Below are 22,891 nucleotides of genomic sequence, written 5' to 3'. Positions count from 1 at the left end.
CCTGTACTAGTCATGCCTCCTCTCTTTCCCTTAGTTCTTTTCTTTCCATCTTCCTGGCTCTTTTCACCTTTTCTTACTGTTTCCTCCTTTTCCTCTTTCATTACCTTTTTTTCTAGTATCTCCCTCTCTCTTGCTCCACTTAGCCCTCCATCTCCACCTTGGCCCTCTGTGCCTCCCTCAGCTGTTATTCCCAGCCAGCATTCTCTGGTTCACTTCTGCTGCTCCCTGGATCTTAGGAATCTCAGGCCCCTCTTAGAGGTGGAAGGAAGAGCCGAGCTACTCTCTACCTGCTATAAGAGCGTGATCTGCCTGCCCGCCGTGGATGCTCTGCAGAAGGAAGCTTCCAGTCCCAAGGAGGCCCAGGCCAATGTGGTAATTAACTCTCTAATGTTTCTCTCTTTGTTTTTGTTCTTATTTTTTTGAGAGGATGAGAAGTATAGGTTTGGCAGTTTTATGTAAGGATCATCTGCCTTCTTTAATAAAAATAAAGTCATTGGAAGGTAGACTTCCTGTGAGGAAGGAGTTGCTAGGTCATGCAGCCTGAACTCTACTCATGACCTGCTTCCTTCTAGGGGCACTCACTGATGACCACTGCCACCACTTTAATATTCTGGCCCAAAGGTCAACACTCGAGCCTTCCCTTTATAACTGTTGTACAATTGAAACCAGATTGGAAGTTCAAACATGACTTTACTAAAGGCCCACTTCAGGCTTCCCTAAGGGTAAACGCATTCAGGGAGCCCCTGGAGCAAGAGATCTGAGTCCACTTCCTACAGGGCCGATGGTGTTTCTTTGAGGGAGGGAAGAGGGATGCAGTTTTCCAATTTGCATTCATATGTTTAATTCCTAGGATCTCTTTCATATTCTCTGATTACTCCTTTATCTTGACTGGTTTTTCTTGTTTTATTGATGCCGTAATCTTTTGAAATTTTTGAGGGTATCAATAAGAATTTTTAAAAATAAAGGTTTCTACTATTTATTGAATTAGTTTGGTTTTCTTTAGGATCATTTGGTCTGTTTGGTTATCTTGGGCTTTCTTTTCGTCGGACATCTGGTGATCTTCTTTGTCAGTTCATATTTATTTATGTTATGAAGCAAGAACCGGGCCTTAGAGAGAGGGCTAAGGTGGGTTTCCTCTGGTTGTGTCCCCATGGGGTCTTCATCAGTGTAGCTCTGGTTAGGGTAGGGATGGTGTTTTGACAGGCTTTCCCCTGTTTGGGACAGGCTGGGAATTCCAAGTGCCCTAGAAAGGATAGCTTTACTCTGGAGGTAGCTTTCTCTTGAGTACTTTATTCCGGGAGAGGAGAGCTGCCTTTCTTTTCCTTTGCCCCTCCTGGTCTGTTTTGGTGGTCCAGAACTGTCACAAATGTTGCTTTGGTTTTCCCAGCAGGCCCCTACCTTTAGGAGCCCTCCTAGGCAGATCACCTACTTTCTTTATAAGGTTTATAAGGTTTGGGGCGGGGCCACTTAGTTCACTAAAGAATGAGAGGGAGAAGTCTACTGTCGTGGCTTTTGTGAATTGGTTACCCTGCAGACTGCTGGGCCAGTCCTCTTCCTTCCCTGGAGCCAGCCAGCCTCTCAGTCATGGCTGCTGACTGAAGCTGACCCACTGGGAGCTGAGCCCCAGAATGAGCTCAGGTCAGCAGTGGGTTGGAGGGGCAGGGTAGTTATGTTGTTAGGGAACTCCCTGTCCACTAGTACAAACAGCACATCTGGCAGACATTTGTGCTCTGGTGAAAACAACAAGGAAATTCATTCAAGTTAATAGCTGGCAAGTCACGCTTGAAATGTAGGGGAAAACTTGTGGGGCAGAATTTCTTAAGGAAGGTTTCCTGGGAAAGCCAGAGTGCTGAGTGGAGTTTAGGAGGAGGGATGGGGCTGAGAGTTTGGCAATTCTTTGAGCCCCTACTCTCCCTTCAGGAGCTGTTCAGGGAGACCCTGCAATCCCTCCGAAGACTATTGGAGACTCTTGTCGTTGAGAAGCCCACTCGGACCTGGTACTGCTTGGAGGTCGGTGAGAAGGAGCCCCTGAGAGTTGGTGCATTAGTTTCCTAGAGCTGCCGTAACAAAGTACCACAACTGAGTGACTTCAAACAACAGAAATATATTATCTTACAGTTGTAAAGACCAGAAATCCAAAATCAAGGTATCTGCAGGGTTGGTTCCTACTGGAGGCTCCGAAGGAGAATCTGTTCCATGCCTCTCTCCTAGCTTCTGGTGATTCCTGGTGACCAGAGTGTCCCTTGGCTTAAAGATGTATCATTCCAATCTCTGTCTCCATTTTCACAGGGCCTTCTTCCTTCTGTGGTGTGTGTATGTCTGTGTCTCTGTTTTCTCTTCTTAATAAGGAGAGCAGTCCTTGGTTTAGGGCTCACTTAAATCCAGTATGAACTCATCTTAATTTGAATTCATCCACAAAGACCCTATTTTCCAAACATGGCCACATTCTGAGGTTCTGGGTGAACACGAATGTTGGGGAGGACACCATCAAGCCAGTACAGCTAGGAACAGACCCACGGAACAGTTGGGGGCAAAATAAGAGGTAGAATTGAGGATGAAGGTTCAGTGCAGAGCTTTTAAGGAAAGGATAATCGGCTAGGATCCAAATAACCTTGGTCTTCCTTTGCAGGAGAAATTTTCCTTCTTCCTTCTTCCCCTTCAGTCACTGCTGTGGTCATCTCTTCTTTCTGCTCCCCTCTGCTCCTTCACAGTAGTTAAACATTCTGGCCTTCCACCCTCTGCAGTTCCAGATTCTGGCTCTTCTGTTAGCTGTGTGGCCTTGGGAAATTATTTAACTTTTGTCTGCCTCAGTTTTCTCCTGGAAAATAGGATGATAATAGTACCTAGTTAATACAGTCATTTTGATAATTAAGTGAGATAATATTTATAAAGTGCCTGGCTCAACGGAGTAAAGCAGGTTCGAATAATTTGCTCATTTTAAAATTGTTTGTCTTTCTATTGATTTGATTTCCTTTATGCTAATGTCATTGTGATGCTTTGGCCTGCTCCTGAATATCCTGTTCCCCAGTTACCACATGAAGTTTAAGATGCCTTTGCAGTTCTTTTTGTTGTCAGAATATCAATCGCTAAGAAGTATAGTCAGAATATTGTATTCAAAAGTGACTTGAAATAACTATTTTCCTTATGATTATATTATCAATGATATAATTTGGACTTCTTTGTGTTGAAGTTTAGGATTTCCTTTTATTTACTTGAAGAGTTTGATTATGTAAATATTTACATAATTAAAAACTTAAAACTCTATAAAATTTTTCTCAGAGAATTCTTGCTCCCATCCCGATCTTCTTAACCTCATTCCCACTCACACACTAGAGATAACCATTCTCATTAGCTTCTGGTTTGTTCTTCCTGTTTTCTTATTGTAAAAATAAATGAGTCTGTGTTTACGGTATATTCTTATTTCCCTTTCTTTCTTACACAGTAGGTAGCACGTTCTATCCAGTGCTCTGGACCTGGCGTTTTTCACTTATCCACATCAGTTCACAGATGTATTCCTTATTTTTATGGTTTCATACATTGTGTGGATGAACTATAGTCTGTTCCATCAGTCCCCCTGTGGATGGGCATTGGGCTGTTGCCAATCACTTTGCTGCTAGTTTTCTTCTTTTTATTTTGAAATGATTGTAGATTCATAGGGAGTTGCAAAAATGGTACCTAGAGTCCCTTGAATGCTCCACCCAACTTCCCCTAAGGGTGACATCTTATATAACAGCAGTGCACTATCAAAACCGGGAGCTGACACTGGCACACTCTTGTCAGACTACAGACTCTACACGGTTTTCACCAATTTTTACATGCACTTGTGTGTGTGTGTTATATGCAATTTGATCTAACGTATAGAGTTGTGAAACCACCACCATCATGATGTAGGATGTTCCCTCACCGAGAGACACTCTCTTGTATTTCCGCTAGATAGTCACATCTCCTACCTCATACCTCTTCCCTGGCAACCACTAATCTGTTCTCTGACTCTCTAGTTTCGTCATTTTGAGGGTGTCATATACAACCTTTAATGGGATTGGCTTCTTTCACTAAGCTTAAGGCTCTTAAGATCCTCAAAGTTGTGTGTGTCAATGGTTCCTTTTATTACTGAGTAGTATTCTATGGTATGGATCCTAGAGTTTGTTTAATTATTTACCCAGTGAAGGACATTTATTTGGGTAGCTTTCAGTTTTGACTATTATGAAAAAAGCTCCTGTGAACATTCATATACAGGTTTTTGTGTGAACATGAGTTTTCATTCTTTGGGATAAAAACTTGAGAGTAATTGCTGAGTCATATGGTAAGTATATGTTTAATTTTATAGGAAACTACCAAACTGTTTTCCAGAGCGGCTGAAGCATTTTACGTTTGCACCACAATATATGAGATGTCCAGTTTCCCTGCATCCTTGCTAGCATTTGGTATTACTTTTAAGTTTTATCTCATTGTGGTTTTAATTTGCATTTGCCTAATGGCTAATGATGTTGAATACATTTTCATGTGCCTATCTGTTATCTATATTCTTTCTTTGGTGAAATGTCTGTTCATGTCTTTTGCCCATTTTTAAATGGGATTTTTTTCTTTAATGTTGAGTTTTGAGAGTTCTTTATATATTTTAATCACAAGTCCTTTGTCAGATCTATGTTTTGCAAATGTTTTCACCCAGTCTGTACTTGCCTTTTCATTCTCTTGATAGGGTCCTTCAGAAAGCAGAAGTTTTAAATTTTGATGAAGTCCATTTTATAATTTTTTCTTTTACAAATGATGACTTTGATGTCATGTCTAAGAACTAGGTCCTGAATATTTTCCCCTATGTTTTCTCCTAAAAGCTTTTTAGTTTTACATTTTATGTTTAAATCTGTGGTCCATTTTGAATTAATTTTTGTATAAGGTATGAGCTTTGGGTTGAGGTTCAATTTTTTGCATATGAAAGTACAATTGTTCCAACACTATCCTTTATCTGTTGAATTGCCTTTACAACTTGGGCAGATTCAATTTGCCGTATTTATATAGATCTATTTCTGGACTCTGTGTTCTGTTCCATTGGGCTCTGTCCCTGTTTCTTCACTTATACTCACTATCTTGATTATTCTAGCTTTAGAGTAAGTCTTAAAATTCTGTAGTATAATCCCTCCAACTTTCCTCTTCTTTTTATCTTTGCATATAAATTTAGAATCAACTTGTCTACATCTGCAAAACATCCTGCTGGGATTTTTATGGAGTAGCCTTAAATCTTCAGATTCATTTGGGAAGGATTGAAATCTGTATTACATTTAGTCTTCTAATGAACATGTTATGTCTCTTTATTTATTACATTTTCTTTGATCTTGTTCATCAGCATTTTGTAGTTTTCAGCATACAAATCCTGTGTACATTTAAGTATTTCCTTTTTTGGAGATATTTTAAATGCAATTGTTTACAAATTTTGCTCTCCAGTGACTCAGTGTTATCATATAGAAATTCAATTGAGTTTTGCATGTCGATCTTATATTACTTCTAGTACTTTTGTGTGTGTGGATTCCTTGGAATTTTGCATGTATCTTGTTTGCAAATAGAAACAATTTTCTATCTTCCTTCTAGTCTTATACCTTTTATTTCGTTTTCATACCTTACTGCACTGGCTAGGACTTCCAGTATGACGTTGAATAGGAGTGGTAAGAGTAGACATCCTTGCCTTGTTCCCCATCTTAGGGGAGAAGTCATTCAGTCTTATACCACTAACTATGGTGTTTACTGTAGGCTGTTTGTAGGTGCCATTTATCAGGTTAGGAAGGTTGTTTCTGTTCCTAGTTTGCTGAGAATTTTTAATATGAATAGATGTTGAATTATGTAAAATGCTTTTTTTCTGCATTAATTGATATGGTCATGTTGATTTTCTTCTTTAGACTTGTAATATGGCAAATTACATTGATTGATTTTCAAGTGCTGAAGCAATTTTGTGTTCCTAGGATAAACCTCACTTGACTGTGACGTATTATTCATTTTATATATTGCTGGATTTAATTTCCCAGTATTTCATTGAGGATTTCTGTCTATGTTCATGAGGGATATTGACTTACAGTTTGCTTTTTTGTGTGTTGTCTTTGTCTGATATTGGTATCAGCTTATTATTGGCCTCATAAGTAAGTTGAGAAGTGCTCTCTCTTCTTCTGTCTCATGGAAGAGAGTGAGTAAAATTGATGTTATTTCTTCTTTAAATGTTTACTAGAATTCATCATTGAAACCATCTTGACCTGGAAATTTCTTTTTTTGGAAGGTTTTTTATCTATACATTCAATTAAAAAATAGTTATAAGACTATTCAGGCTATCTATTTCATCCTAGGTGAGTTTTGGTTTTTGAAAAATTGGTCTGTTTCCATTTCATCTAAATTGTTGAATTTATGTGAGTTAGGAGTTGTTTGTAGTATTCCCTTATTATGCTTTTAATGTTTGCATAAACTCTTTTTCAGTCTTGTATCTTTTCTCTTTTTTCTTTGTCAAAAACTAGAGGTTTTTATTGATTTTATTGATCTTTCAAAGAACCAAATTTTTGTTTCATTTTTTCTCTGTTTATTCTTTTCATATTTTTCTCTATGTTTTTGTTTTCAATTTTATTGATTTTTTCTATTATCTGTAGTATTTTCTTCCTTCTGCTTGCTTTGGGTTTATTTTACTTTTTCTAGTTTGTTTTTTTCTGTTTTGCTTTCTGTTTTTTTGCTTTTGTTTGAGGAAGATTAGCCCTGAGCCAACATCTGCCACCAATCCTTCTCTTTTTGCTGAGGAAGACTGGCCCTGAGCTAACATCCATGCCCGTCTTCCTCTACTTTATATGTGGGATGCCTGTCACAGCATGGCTTGACAAGCAGTGTGTAGGTCCGCACCTGGGATCCAAACCAGTGAACCCCAGGCCAATGAAGTGGAACATGTGAACTTAATCACTGCACCACCAGGCTGGCCCCTCTAGTTTGTTTTTTAAGGTGGAAACGGATTATTGATTTGAGACTTTCTCCTTTTCTAATATAAACATTTAGTGCTATAAATTTTCCTCTAAGCACTTCTTTAGTTGCATCCCATACCTTACAATATGTTGTATTTTCATTATCATTCAGTTCAAAATATTGTATAATTTCTCTTGAGAGTTCCTCTTTGGCCAATAGATTATTTAGAAGTGTGTTGTTTAATTTCCAGATGTTTGTAGAATTTTCTGTTATTTTTCAGTTATTGATTTCTAGTCTAATTCCATTATGGTCAGAGAACATACTTATGATTTCCATTTTTAAAAATTTAAGGTTTTATTTTATGAAACAAGATATTGCCTATTTGCTTTCGTTGGATGGAGTGTGCTAAAATGCCAATTGATGTCAATTGTTCAGTTCTGCTATATCCTTGCTGATTTTCTATTTACTAGTTGTATCCACTCCTGAGAGAAGAATATTGAAATCTCCAAATATACTGAAGATTTGCCTATTTTTCCTTTCACTTCTGTCAGTTTTAGCTTCATATATTTTGAAGCTCTGTTGTTAAGTGCATATACAATTAGGATTTTTATATCTTCCTCGTAATTTTTCTTTTTATCATTATGAAAAATCCTCTTTATTTCGGATAATTGTCTTTGCTCTGAAGTCTTCTTTTTCTGTTATTAATATAGCCACCCTTCTTTTCTTTTTATTGGTGTTTGCATGATATGTCTTTATGCATCCTTTTACTTTTAATACACCAATATTATTATATTTGAAGTGAGTTTCTTGTAGATAGCATACAGTTGGCCATTTAAAAAATCCATTCAGTAGGCTCATTTGAAAAATTTCTTTCTGACACTGTGTCTTTTAATTGGTGTGTTTAGACTATTCACATTTAATGCAATTATTGGTATGGTTTTAGGCTTCTCACTTCATTGCTCGTGTCCTACTGGTTCCCTCTGATTTTTATTCCTCCGTTTCCTCTTTCTTACTTTCTTTGGGCTATTTTCACATTATTAGTATTATGTGTTAGTTTATCTGTTCTGCTTTGATGATGTCTCTCTGTGTAGTTTTTATAGCAGTTCCTCTGGGGATTACAATATACATGCTTATCTTTTCACAGCCTGTTTAGAATTGATATTGCACCACTTCAAGAGGAACGTAGAAACTTTATCACCATGTAGACCCCTTGATTCTCTCCCTTCTTTATGCTGTAGTTGTCTTACATATTACAATTACATACATTAAAACCCCATCAGACAATTTTAGAATATGCGCTTTGAGATATTCAACATATTTTACAGATCTCGATAAAAGAATAGTCTATTCTATTTACCCAGATATTTATCTTTTCTGTTCAATCCTGATGTCCCAAGTTTCCTTTTGTTATCATTTCTCTTCCTTTAACAATTCTTTTAGAACAAGTCTGTTGGCAATGAATTCTCTTAGTTTTCCTTCACTTGATAATGTCTTTATTTCACCTTCATTTCTGAAGAGTTTTTTCCCACTGGACATAGAATTCTGGGTTAACAGTATTTCAATTTCAGCACTTAAAAATATTATTCTACTTCTTTATTTCTGATGAGAAATACACAGGCGTTCAAATAATTGTTTTCCTACAGGTAATGTCTCATTTCTCTCTAGTTGCCTTCAAGATTTTTTTCTCTGTCTTTAGCTTTCAGAAATTTTGTTATGATGTGTCTGCATATGGATTTCTTAGGATTTAGCCTGTTTGGGATTCACTGAGCTTCTTGAATCTCTAAAATTATGTCTTTCACCAAATTTGGGAAGTTTGCAACCATCATTTATTCCATTTTTTTTCAGTACTGCACTTTCCAATTTCCTCCTGGGATGCCAATGACATGAATATTGGACATTTTGGTATTATCCCACAGGTTCCTGAGATTCTGTTTATTTTCAATATTTTTTCCCTTTTTCTTGTTCAGCCTGGATGATTTTTACTGGGCTATCTTCAAGTTCACCAACTCTTTCCCCTGACATTGCCGTTTTTCTATTAAGCCTACCCAGTGAAATTTTAATTTCAGTTACAGTACTTTTCAGTTCTAAAATTTTCTTTTATTTTTCCTTTGTATCTTCTGTTTCTTTGCTGAGACTTTCTCATGTGAGTTGAGATTTTCCTTGTTCTTTATATGTGGAGTAAATTTTGGATTGTATCCTGGACATTATGAATATTATGAGATTCTGGGTCTTATCTAAATATACAGAACATGTTGATATTTTCATTTTAGCAGGCAGCTGATGCAGTTCAGATCAAGCCACAATGTCTGATCAGCGTTCTGTGGGTTGTAGTTCCAGTATCAGTTCATTTTTCAAGGTCTTTGCAGTACTAGTCAGATGTGTCCCAAATATGTACCACACGTATGTGTCCCACTTTGGGACTAGGGTGGTAAACTACTCCTGTAGTTCAGTTCTCAAAGTCTGTATGTTTTTAGGATTAGATTTGTACATATGAACCTTGATGGTGAGCCCATGAGTTCATAAACAACTTTAAGGTGTTTATTTTCCAAACTCTTCCCTCTCTGCAGTCTCCCTAATATTTTCTGCCTCTATAGGGCTCCCCTTTTTGGTCCTCCAGCCAGAAATCTGAGGCTTTAGTGACCCTGCCCTCTCAAGCATTTCCACCACTGTATCTGCATCTGGGGCCAAGCAATGGGGGGACAGAGAATAAAGAAAACGTCTGGAGTTCACCTCACACTTTTGGGACCACAGGTCCTCTGATCAGCATAAAGTTCCCCTCTCTCAGAGGTTTGGCTCCTGCAGCTTCCTCTTGCCACCATTGCTGTCACAAGTTTGCTTAGGGGCTGGGGCATGAGACAATTGGGGAAAGGGGGAAGAAAGAGCAAACAGAAAAATGGAGGATTCCCCCACGCTGAGGATTAGAAGTTCCCTTTCCTGCTCCTTGAGCTAGAATTAGAGCACTTCTCTGGGAGCTTTTCTCTTTGCAACCTGGTACCCAGGTTTTGGACTGTATTGAGTTCAAGCCAGAAGAAACTCGAGGGAAAAAATGGTAAACTCTCCACTGATTCAGTGTTGCTTTGAATTCTGGTCTTCTTCCCTAATACACCTGCTACTATCATTTTGGAGTCCTCAAATGGCTGCTCCATGTATTCCATCCAGTTTTTAAAAAATTTTTATTTTATTGAGATCATAATAGTTTATAAGATTGTGAAATTTCAATTGTATGTTATTATTAGTCGGTCACCATATGTATGTGCCTCTTTACCCCTTTTGCCCACTCACCAATCCCCTTCCCCTCTGGTAACCACCAAACTGTTCTCTTCATCTGTATGTTAGTTGATCTTCCACATATGAGAGAAATTATGCAGTGTTTGTCTTTCTCTGTCTGGCTTAGTTTGCTTAACATAATACCCTCAAGGTGCATCCATGTTGTTGCAAATGGGACAATTTTGTCTTTTTTATGGCTGAGTAGTATTCCATTGTTGTGTGTGTGTGTGTGTGTGTGTGTGTGTGTGTGTGTGTGTATACACCACATCTTCTTTATCCAGTCATCAGTTAATGGTCACTTGGGTTGCTTCCATGTCTTAGCTATTGTGAATAATGCTGCAATGAACACAGGGGTGCATAAGTCTCTTTGAATTGTTGATTTCAAGTTATTTGGATAAATATCCAGTAGTGGGATAGCTGGGTCATATGATATTGCTATTTTTAATTTTTTGAGAAATCTCCATACTGTTTTCCATAGTGGCTGCACTAATTTGCATTCCCACCAGCAGTGTATGAGGGTTCCCTTTTCTCCACGTCCTCTCCAACATTTGTTATTTTTTGCCTTGGTGATTACAGCCGTTCTATTGGGTGCAAGGTGATATCTTAGTGTAGTTTTGATTTGCATTTCTCTGATGGTTAGTGATGTTGGACATCTTTTCATGTGCCTATTGGCCATCTGTATATCTTCTGTAGAAAAATGTCTGTTCCGTTCCTCTGCCCATTTTTTTTGACTGTTTGCTTTTTATTGTTGTGTTGTGTGAGTTATTTATATATTTTGGAGAGTAACCCCTGGTTGGATATATGATTTGCAAATATTTCCTCCCAGTTTGTGGGTTGTCTTTTCATTTTGTTCCTGGTTTCCTTTGCCTTGCAGAAGCTCTTTAGCCTGATGAAGTCCCACTTGTTTATTTTTTCTTTTTTATTGTATATCCTTTATTATATGTCCTTTCTTTTTAATTTTTTCATGTCTGAGTAGACATGTTATTCAGAAAGATTATTCTAAGACCCATGTCAAAGAGTATACTGTCTATGTTTTCTTCTAGGAGTTTTATGGTTTCAGGTCTTACCTTCAAGTCTTTGATCCATTTTCAGCTAATTTTTGTGTATGGTGAAAGATAGTGGTCTATTTTCACTCTTTTGTATGTGGCTGTCCAGTTTTCCCAACACCATTTATTGAAGAGATCTTCCTTACTTCATTGTATGTTCTTAGCTCCTTTGTCAAAGATCAGCTGTTCGTAGATGTGTGGGTTTATTTCTGGGCCTTCAATTCTGTTTCATTGATCTATGTGTCTGTTTTTGTGCCATTACCATGCTGTTTTGATTACCATAGCTTTGTAGTATATTTTCAAGTCCAGCATTGTGGTGGCTCTTGCTTTGTTCTTTTTTCTCAGGATTGCTTTAACTATTTGGTTCTTTTGTTGCCCCATATGAATTTTAGGATTCTTGCTCTATTTCTGTGAAGAATGTCATTGAGAGTCTAATTGGGATTGCATTGAATCTATAGATTGCTTTAGGTAGTATGGACATTTTAGCTATATTTATTCTTCCAATCCATATGCATGGAATATCTGTCCATTTCTTTATGTCATCATCAATTTCTTTCAATAATGTCTTATAGTTTTCATTGTATAGGTCTTTCACCTCCTTGGTTAAATTTATTCCTAGATATTTTATTCTTTTTGTTGCAATTGTAAATGGGATTGTAGTCTTGAGTTCCCTTTCTTTTAGTTCATTATGAGAGTACAGAAATGCGACTGATTTTTGTAAGTTGATTTTGTACCCTGCAATTTTGCTGTAGTTGTTGATTATTTCTAGTAGTTTTCCAATGGATTCTTTAGGGTTTTCTACATAATAAAATCATGTCATCTGAAACAGTGAGAGTTTCACTTCTTCATTGCCTATTTGGATTCCTTTTATTTCTTTCTCTTGCCTAATTGCTCTGGCCAAAACCTCCAGTACTATGTTGAATAAGAGTGGCAAGAGTGGGTACCCTTGCCTTGTTCCTGTTTTCAGAGGGGTGGCTTTCAGGTTTTCACCATTAAGTATGATGTTGGCAGTGGGTTTGTCATATATGGCCTTTATTAGGTTGCAGTACTTTCCTTCTATATGCATTTTATTGAGAGTTTTTATCATAGATGGATGTTGGATCTTGTCAAATGCTCTCTCTGCATTTATTGAGATGATTGTGTGGTTTTTATTCCTCATTTTGTTAATGTGGTGTATAACATTGATTGATTTGTGCATGTTGAACCATCCCTGCATCCCCAGTATAAATCCCACTTGATCATGGTGTATGATCTTATTCATGTATTGCTGTATTCAGTTTGCCAATATTTTGTTGAGGATTTTTGCGTCTATGTTCATCAGCGATATTGGCCTGTAATTTTCCTTTTTTTGTTCTCCTTGTCTGGCTTTGGGATCAGGGTGATGTTGGCCTTGTAAAATGTGGTAGGAAGTGTTCCGTCTTCTTCAACTGCTTGTAATAGTTGAGAAGAATAGGTATTAAATCTTCTTCGAATGTTTGTATAATTCTCCTGAGAAGCCATCTAGTCCTGGACTTTTATTTTTTGGGAGGTTTTTGATTATTGTTTCAATCTCTTTACTAGTGATTGGTCTATTCAGATTCTCTATTTCTTCTGATTCAATTTTGGGAAGTTATATGAGTCTAAGAATTTATCCATTTCTTCCAGATTGTCCAATTTGTTGGCGTATAGTTTTTCATAGTATTCTCTTACAATGATTTGTATTTCTGGGGTATCTGTTGTAATTTCTCCTCTTTCATTTTATATTTCATTTATTTGAGCCTTCTCTCTTTTTTTCTTAATGAGTATAGCTAAGGATTTGTCAATGTTGCTTATCTTCTAAAAGAACCAGCTCCTTGTTTCTTTGATCCTTTCTACTGTTGTGTTTTTTTGTTGTTTCAATTTCATTTAGTTCTGCTCTAGTTTTTAATATTTCCCTCCTACTGACTTTGGGCTTTGTTTGTTCTTCCTCTTCTAGTTCTGTTAGGTGTAGTTTAATATTGCTTATTTGAGATTGTTCTTGTTTGTTAAGATGGGCCTTTATTGCTATGAATTTCCCTCTTAGGACAGCTTTTGCTGCATCCCATACTAGTGGTATCATGTATTTTCATTTCTCTCCAGATATTTTTTTGATTTCTCCTTTAATTTCTTCAATGATCTATTGGTTTTTCAGTAGCCTGTTGTTTAGTCTCCACATATTTGTGACTTTCCCAGCTTTTTTCTTGTTGTTGACTTCTAGTTTCATAGCATTGTGGTCAGAAAAGATGCTTGATATGATTTCAGTCTTTTAAATTTATTGAGATTTCCCAACATATGTTCTATCCTTGAGAATGTTCCACGTGCACTTGAGAAGCATGTGTAATCTGCTGTTTTTGAATGGAGTGTTCTACATATATCTATTAAGTCCATCTGGTCTAGTTTTTCATATAAATCTACTATTTCCTTGTTGACTTTCTGTCTGGATGATCTATCCGTTGATTTAAGTGGGGTGTTAAGGTCCCCTACTATTATTGTGTTCTTGTTAATACCCCCTATTAGGTTTATTAGTAGTTGCTTTATGTACTTTGGTGCTCCTGTGTTGGGTGCATATATATTTATAAGTGTTATGTCCACTTGGTGGAGTGTCCCTTTTATCATTAAATACTGCCCCTCTTTGTCTCTCATACCTGTTTTATCTTGAAGTCTACTTTGTCTGATATAAGTATGGCAGCACCTGCTTTCTTTTGTTTGCCATTAACTTGGAGTATCATCTTCCACCCCTTCACTCCGAGCCTATGTTTGTCTTTAGAGCTGTGTTTCCTGGAGGCAGCATATTGTTGGGTCTTGATTTTAATCCATCCCTCCACTCTGTGGCTTTTTATTGGAGGATTCAATCCATTTATATTTAGAGTGATTATTGATATATGAGGGCTTAATGCTGCCATTTTATTGCTCATTTTCCAGTTGTTCTGTATTTACCTTGTTTCTTGGCCAGTGTATTTTGGACTACAAATTCAGTTTGGTAGTTCACTATGATGTTTTTCTCATTATTTATCATTTGTGTCTCTGTTCTGATTATTTGTTTAGAGGTTACCATGAGGTTTGTATAAAAAAAAATCTCATAAATGAGATACTCCATTTTCTGATAGCCTCTTATTTCCTTAGTCTAAGCTGATTCCAGCTCTTTTCTCCTCCCCTTCTAAGTTATTGTTGTTAGAACTTATTCCATCTTGTATTGTGGGTTTGTTGTTAAAATGATGAGATTATATTTATTTTTGATGTTTCCTTCTCTTTATCTTTAAGGTTATAATTAAGTATTTGCTAACCTGTTCTGATAGAGAGCTGCAATTTTCTGATTTTGCCTGCCTATCTATCTCCTTGCTCAAGGCTTTGTAAACCTTTTTTTTTTTTTTTTCAGGTATGAGGGCCTTCTTGATCATTTCTTGTAGGTGGGGTCTTGTGTCAATGAATTCCCTTAGCTTTTGTTTATCTGGGAAAGTTTTTGTTTCTCCACCATATCAGAAGGATATTTTTGCTGGATAGAGTATTCTTGGCTGAAAGTTTTTGTCTTTCAGAATTTTGAATATATCATTCCACTCTCTCCTAGCCTGTAAGTTTTCTGCTGAGAAATCCACTGAAATCCTGATAGGAGTTCCTTTGTAAATTATTTTCTTCTATCTTGCTGCCCTTAATATTTTTTCTTTGTCATTGACTTTTGCTAGTTTACTACTATATGCTTCAGAGAAGGTCTTTTTATGTTGATATATTTAGAAGTTCTATTAGCTTCTTTTACTTGTATTTCCAACTCCTTCCCCAGGTGTGGGAAATTCTCAGCTATCATTTCTTTGAACAGCTTTCTGCTCCATTCTCCCTCACTTCTCCCTCTGGAATACCTATAGCTGCATTTCCTAATTGAGTTGGATATTTCTCAGAGAATTTCTTCATTTCCTGTTAGTCTTAGTTCTCTCTACTCCTCCATCTGAAGCATTTCTGTATTTCTGTCCTCCAGACTGCTAATTCTCTCCTCCATAATATCAGCTTTGTTATTCAGGAAGTCCAGATTTTTCTTTATCTCATCCATTGTGTTTTTTGTCTCCAACATTTCTGATTGGTTTTTCTTTACAGTTTCAATCTCTTTTGTGAAGAATTCCCTCTGTTCATTAATTTGTTCCAGATTTCATTGAACTGTCTGTCTTTTCTTGTAACTCATTGAGATTTTTTATGATAGCTATTTTGAATTCTCTGTCATTTAGATTGTAAATTTCTGTGCCTTCAGGATTGATTTCTGGGCGCTTGTCCTTTTCTTTCTGGTTCGGAGTATTAATATATTTCTTCATACTGTTTGATGGTGTGTATTTATGCCTTTGCGTAGTGATAGTATCTGGTCACAGATTCCAACTGCCTCCATTTGGGGTTGGGAGGTTCAGGAGCTGTGTAATCTGAGCCCCCTGCGATTCCTGGCATCTGTGCCTGTCCTTAGAATCTATGCTGACAGGGCTTGCCTGCGATTGCCAGCTAGCTCGCTCACAGCTCCTGTTTTTCTAACCTATGAACAGGTGCTCTGGCCAACTGGTTGAGCTGGAGTGCTAGGCAGGGGGAGGGGCACTTTCTTTCACATGCACGATCCCAGGGGCTTTCTTGCTCTGCTCTCACTGTCTGCTCTCCTGGTGTGCTGGCTTGATGGAGACACACCCCCTCAATAGCTTAGCCATCTCTGTGTGGGGCTTTCCCATAGGCTATGAGGGAACTGGGAGAGCAAAGGTGTTCCTGTGGAGCATTGACCCTTCCCCCTCTCCTCTCAGAGCTGCACCTGGTCCTGCCCCCTGAGTCGCTGCTGTTTGGGAGGGAGAGAATATTCCCTTACCTCTTTCCACTTCCTCTCAGGGGTTCTGGCACCTCCACCTTCAGATGTATGACTGTGTGGATCTCTCAGACGTCTTTTGCGTTGTGTGAATGTCCTCTGTTGGTTTATGAATGTCCTTTTCATTGTGTCTTAGGGGGCAGAATCTAAAGGAAGAGCTCACTCTGCCATGATGCTGACGTTCCCTCTCTCTGTCTAGTTTTTATAGATGCATTAACTGAGAGAGACAGGGTGGGTGGTGCTTATTTCATCTTACCCAGAACCAAGACCCCTACTTTTTTTGTTCCCAATTTCCATTCTAGTTTTCTTAATTTTTTATTATAGAAAATCTCAAGCATCTACAAAAGTAGGGAGAATAGCACAATGATCCCTTGTACCATTACCCAGCTCCAATGATTAGTCATGACCACTCTTGTTTTATCTATACCCTATACACTCCCCAACCTCCTCCCCTCTATATTATTTTGAAACAAATTCCATACCATTTTATCCATAAATATTTCAGTATGTTTCTCTAAGAGATAAGTATTCTTTTAAAAAAATATATAACTGTGCTATCATTATTACATTTAAAAATTAACATTAATTTCATTGTTTAAATATCATTAAATATTCAGACATTCCAATTGGTTAGTTTGTCTCTTAAGTCTCTTAATCTATAGATTCTCCTTCCATTGTTTTTTTCCTTAAAATTTATTTGTTGAAGAAACCAAGTCATTTGTTCTGTAAATTTTCCACATTCTGGTTTGTGCTGATTACATCCTTTGGGGTGACTTAACAAGTTCCTCTGTTCAAATCCTTCCTATAAATTAATTGTTAGATCTAGAGCCTTGATCACGAGTCTGAGCAATTTTTGGCAAGGATTACTTCATAAGTAGTCTTGTCTTCTTCCACCAAGAGGCACATAATGCTGGTTGTCTCTCTTTTTGAGGCATTTACAGCTTTTGATGATCACTACTTAGATTCATTAATTCATTAGTGGTTAAAAATTGGTGATACTCTTTTTTTTAAGACCTTGTTATTGGATATCACTTGCTACAATAAAGTATGCAAATCTTAAGTGTACACTTAGACACATTTTTACGTGTGTATACATCTGTGTAAATACCAGTCAGAACAGAATATAGAACATTTCCAATACCCCAAAAGGTTCCCCGTGTTCCCTCTCCCAGTGAATAACCCACACCAGTGATAGCCACTATGTTGACTTCTAGCACCATGTATTAGTGTAGCTTGTTCTTGAGTTTCGCATAAATGAAGTTGTATAATATGCACTTTTTTGTGTCTGTATTATTTCACTTCAACATTGTGTTTGTGAGATTCATCCATGTTGTTACGTGTAGCACTACATTATTCTTTTTTATTGCTATGTAATATTCCATTGAATGAATATACTTCTATTTATTTTTGCAAAAGGATGATGCAATTCTATCATTCCTCATTCATTTTTAGCTGGAATTCTAATATAAAGAGAAACCACCTTTAAAGACTATGTGATTACCTTGAGGAATAGCTTTTCATATAGAAAAGACAAGATAAATGCTGGATCCTTTCCCTTTAACAGTTTACAAAGTAATTAATTGTTTCCTAGTATTCTCCAAAAGTGACCAGTGATGTTATTTCTCTAGTATCCTTGAATTTAAAATGAATTTTAAAATGTTTTATGTGTTTTAATCAATTACAACTATTATTCTTATTTATGCTTAAATTCTTCCATCTTTGGTCAAAGGGGGCCTCTTCAGATTGGCTCCTGAATCCCTCTACATGACTCCAATAGTCTTCAATAGCTTCCTTGCTCTTCAATACAATATCTTGTATATTTTCTGTCTCAGTCCTGGAATCAACTGTTTTTACAAGGAGTTCTGATTCCTCTTATTGAAAAATGGTATTTAGAGACCACAGTCTTAGCACTGGGGTATTTCATCAGAGTTTGGCTGCAAGGAGGACTTGCAGAGCTCCCAGGAGAACTCCTCATATCTTCAGGAAGAGTGTTTTTTGTTATTAGTGTAGCGTCAGTATTCTCTTGATTTGGTTGTGGATTTTTCATCTGCTGCTTTTCCCCTTTTCAATTATAAATCGCTGTTTGTTTGGCTGCACCATTGTCAGATTGATTGCTGTAGACTGACACGTAGCAATGCATCTTTGGATCAGTGGCATTTTGGGCCCATAATTTACTAATGGTGAGAAACTTATACATTGTGTTTCAAGTAGGAATCATCCATAATTATATTTCTCAAGCAGATTTAAACATAATTCACCCTTGAATCTGTGAATACTGCGATGCTTCTGTGTTATCACTAAGTTCTCTTTCTACTGAAGAATGGGAAGCAGTGGGTAGGGAGACACTGGGGTATGTTGACCCTTTGAAGTGAATCACAGTCATATAATTTGAGAGCCATGGCTTTAACCTGAAAGAAGGAGGTACTAATTGAGGAGATTTCTAGCACCTAGATAAGGGCAAGATTGGGGGCTAGAGGAATGAAGTCTTCTGGTGCCAGACCCACACATATAATCTGCCTCTAGGCAAATAAAATCCTGTTCTCAGAAGTCTTGCCCTGATACTTTGCAAAAGCCAGGTTTAAGGTTACACTTCTACCCTCTGGGTTGCAGCTAAACAAGACTCTCCTTTCATTCTTTTCTCCTTCCAGCTTCTGGACACATGGCTGAATTCCCAGAAGGACAATGAACGAGAACGGGCCATGTGGTGCACTGCCTGTATCCTTGGTTTTACTGCAAAAATGAACAACTTTGAAGTGAGTGGGAGCCTGCCCTAGAGCCTGGGCCGGCCCTGCTGCCCACTCTGGTCACCCTTATCCCTACCTTTATCCCAAACTTTATCACATGTATTACCTAGCCTTAGTAATTCATCCTTATCCTCCATCTCCTTGACTCCATCCTCTGTTTTCTCTTGTGCATCCCATCTTGTTCTTTCCTTTCTTCCTTCTGACATCTTCTGCTTGGTCTTTTTCTCCATCCACCAATTCCATTCCACTTGGTTCAGTTTGATTCCATTCATCTTAACAGGCAGTTACTGAATACTCACCTTGTGCCGGGCACTGTGCTAGGTGTTACACTGGATACATAGAGGACCAAGACAGTTCCCTGACTTCATGGATCTTACAGTCCACTGGGGAGAGAGGCATGCATAGAACACATTTAAATAGAGGGTAATAATGAATGTACAAATCAAATGTGGTGGGAATAAAAGATCAAAACACAAATGATTCCAAGTGGGGGTATCAAGGAAAACCTCACAGAGGAGGAGGCATTTGAGTGAGGCTTGAAGGATGAATGGAGTGTCCAGAGGCAAAGAAGAGGGACAATATAGAGTCATTCCAAAACTGTGATTCCTGTGTCCTTTGTAGCCACAATTCACCCACCTAATTCCTTTCCCATTAACCTCACCTAGTCTCACCTCTCATGTCTCTGGCACATGCATCCCCTCTTCCTAGTTCTTTTCCTGTCATTCCTCCCAGCCGAAGGGGGTGGCTGGGATAACCTGTGACTCTCAGCTCTCCTCCTCAGACGGAAATCAAGTTCACTAGCCTGGGGCGTTTGGTAAGGCTGCTGGCCATGCGCTGCCAGGACCCAGTCGACGACATCTGCTTCCTGTCTTCCCAGGCCGTCTACAACCTCTACTGTATCCTCCTGCTACAAAAGCATATGGCGAACTTTCTCTTGTCCCTCCCGCTCTGCCTCCCACTTAGGCCTGGCCGTCCCCACATACTCTGTCCCAGGAGAGTGAGAGTCAAGAAGTTACTTGAGCACCTCATTTCCACTGAGGAACCTGCCCCCAAACATCTACAGATACCCTCTTGGGACAAAATATCTATTCAGGAAGCAGAGTTTTTGAATTAGTTTCTCTCCCTCTGGCTGAACCCCGTACTCTTGCCCAATTCTGTCTCTGCTCTGAGGCAGGCAATGCGGGTTCCTTTGACATTAGCTCGCACCATTCCTGGTCTTAGTGCCCATTCCTCTGCTCTCAGCTCCATGGGATATACATCTCCCTAAGCTGACTTAGTTCAGTAGGTGGGAGGCAGGAGGGAAACGGGGGAGCCCAAGATGGCTTCTGAGTGTTTGAGGGGTGGAGTCGGGTGTCTTTGTTTCAGAGACGGGAAGGAAGAAACAGGGTCTGTGGGAAGAAGAGGGCAAGAGCGAAGTCTATAGTGCCAACGTGTTCTACAACAACATCTGTGAGATTGCCAAGGTGAGGGGGCAGGCTAGGGACAAAGTGGGGAGAGCCTGAGCCTCTCATTTATACAGTATCAGAGACTCCTGGGCTGGGACTCTTTTATCCCATCTCCCTTCCCCTTCCATTACTGGATGTGACCTTTTTCTTTGGGGAAATTTTCCTACCACAACTGCCACATGCTCCCCCTTGAGCATCATGGGTCCTAATACTTCTTTTTTACTCCTCCCCCGGAAGTATTTGCTTCATGCTAAAGATGCTTTGTGAGCAATGTGTAGACTCAACCCATGCTTCAAAGAGATGTCATTAAGGATCTTAGCCCCACCCCTTCTCTCCCAGTGCTCTGCCTCTGCAACCTCTGACATCTGAGCCCCATATTGTACCGAAGGTCAGGGTTTTCTCCCTCCCATCTCCAAAGATTGTCCACAGTGAAAGAGTCTTCTAGGAGCTAGGCAGACAGCACAGGCCTAGGACAAAAGCACATTATGTTCCGCAGAGAAGCTCTCCCTCCTACCCTAACTAGGAAGAATGGCACAGGCTATATCGGGCAAGGGACCCAGGTGTGTCCACCCTGATCCCACTCTGTTGCAGACATTTGCAGAGTATTTCACCCAGATCCAGCTCACCTCCTTGGTGCTGACAGCCATGGAGGACCTGACTGACAGCAGAGCCAAGGTATCTCTGGCTGCAGCCCAGCTGATGAGTGCTGTCATGAAGGAGGGGGCAGAGACATGATAAAGGTAGTATGGTGCTGTGGCAAGAGCTCTGCCCTGCAAGTCAGGAGCCCTGGGCTCTTGCCTGGCTCTATTACTAACCAGCTGAAAGGCCTTGGGCAAGTCCCTCTCCTCTGTAGGCCTTAATTCACTCACCTCTAAAATGTGGGCTTGGACTAGATTTTCTCTGCGGTCCCACTGAGCTCTGACATGTGTATCCTGAGCTCATAAGTGCAGTGCCTCCCCTCTGGGGGGCTGGTTGCTCAGTTAAGGACGATTGCTTACAGGAGTTTAGGCAGCTGGAGGGCCTAGCAGGCAGAGCACAGGAAGCTTTGTTAGAGAAATTCATCCCGATTCCCTGGGGTGTCAGGGAGCTTAGACCCCGTGAAGGATAAGGCTGTAGACTGCAAACCAGCAAGCTCATGGAATGACTCTGACCTTTGGATAAATTTTCTCTTAGGTTAACATATAAAAACAAGAAGGTTTTGCATAAAATCCACATTTCTCACTTCACTGAAAAAACAAACCTTTAAAATGGGGTCACAAAGGCAACTCTCTGAGTGCCGCCATCCTTTATATGGGTGCAGGTGCTAGCTAGGCCCTCCTCTGTCTGAATCCTCTGACACCTGTTGCCTCCACTCATTTAGGTGACTTTCCTGGCTTAGGTACCAGAAATGGAAGGATCCCTCTGAGGGTGTCTTTGAGGCATTACAGTGAACTGGCTTCCCAGAGGCCCAGATATTAAGGATCTGAGGGTCAGATGAGAGTCCTGTGGTCCCCCTGCTTCCAATGCTGTCTGTCCCTGCACTTTCATGGGTTGAAGTTGACCTCAGCTGGGAGGGGAACCTCGCAGTGTCTCCGGTCTTCTGCCATCCTTCCTGGAAGGTCTTGTGCCCCCTGAGTAACCCAGGAGCTCCCCTCTGGACACTGCGGCTATGGGCAGGCATTTGCTATAAGGGCCTTGGCATAAGCTTCTAGGGTTCCTTCGTGGCCCCTGCTGGTCTGGCCTCTGGCACTCCAGAACTCTGCCTTGAGAAGAGAGTCACTGGCAGGATTGCCACCAAGTCCCTTGAGTTTAGGGAATTTGTAGAGAGGGAGGAGGAGGGAAAGAAGCAAAGAAAGAATTACTGAGACTCTTCTGGCTCTGCCCCGTAGATTGAGGAAGTTGTGGAGGGTATCCTGGAATGGCTCAACTTGCCGCTGGAGCCCAGCACGAAGGAGGAGACCCTACGTGCTCACTGGCAGGCACCAACACCCACATGGTCGTGCCCATGCTGCTCAACAAGCCCCTCCCTTGGGATAGGTACCTCTCCACTGCTGGGGGGCACATCCTCCAGCCCAATGACCCCTCCCCTGCCCCAGTCCAAGCCCAGCATAGCAATCACTGCACAGGGACGCTTTCTCTTTGATGTCAATCAAACTTCCTCTCCATGTCCTCTGGCCCAGTCCTCTTTGGTCTCACTCCCTATAGACCCTAAGAGCTGGCCCTTCATAGGTCCAAGGCCAGACTAGTCCTAGGAGCATGGTCACTAGGGCTCATGACATGCTGTCCCTGGGTCCTGCAGAACCAATCTGGCCCTGTGGAAGGCGTTTGGCACCCAGCGAGAGACCACAATCAACGTCCTGCAGCTGCTCATAGACATCCTGGAAAAGCTCCACTCCAGAAGGGAAACGAGGAAGATGGCCTTCCAGCCTGTGGTGGTCAGCATGAGGGAAGAGAGGGAGCCTAGGAATTACTGTTTGGGGCCTTGGGGGCAGAACTGAAGATCAAGGGACAGCTGCAGGATGGAAGCCAATCTTAGGGAGGAGCAAAGAGGAGAGGTTAACACTGGAATCACTAATACCCTACATTCAATGAGCACTTTACCCACCTTTTTGCGCCTATATGTCTAAGAGCTGCATGATGTAGAAAGAGCAGAAATCAATCCCATTTTCTGGA

At 39.8% G+C, this 22,891-nt stretch overlaps 1 protein-coding gene across 7 annotated transcripts in view; it reads left to right on the top strand.

Moving 5' to 3' along the window:
• The window catches only part of LOC103561226 (uncharacterized), a 47,180-nt gene that overhangs the window by 928 nt on the left and 23,361 nt on the right, over nt 1-22,891 (top strand). For all 7 annotated transcript variants that reach the window (XR_011540253.1, XR_011540254.1, XR_011540252.1 and 4 more), the window contains exons 3-7: nt 237-372; nt 1,921-2,010; nt 18,699-18,803; nt 20,160-20,257; nt 22,518-22,653. Coding sequence is in view for 2 of the 7 variants with exons in the window: in XM_070620481.1 (XP_070476582.1) it covers nt 237-372; nt 1,921-2,010; nt 18,699-18,803; nt 20,160-20,257; nt 22,518-22,653 (565 nt within the window). In the remaining 5 variants the exon portion in view is untranslated. The remainder of the gene's footprint in view (nt 1-236; nt 373-1,920; nt 2,011-18,698; nt 18,804-20,159; nt 20,258-22,517; nt 22,654-22,891) is intronic.

Source organism: Equus przewalskii, chromosome 5 (assembly GCF_037783145.1).
Source record: "Equus przewalskii isolate Varuska chromosome 5, EquPr2, whole genome shotgun sequence".
NCBI lineage: Eukaryota > Metazoa > Chordata > Mammalia > Perissodactyla > Equidae > Equus > Equus przewalskii.
This window is presented reverse-complemented; position numbering and strand designations above follow the sequence as displayed.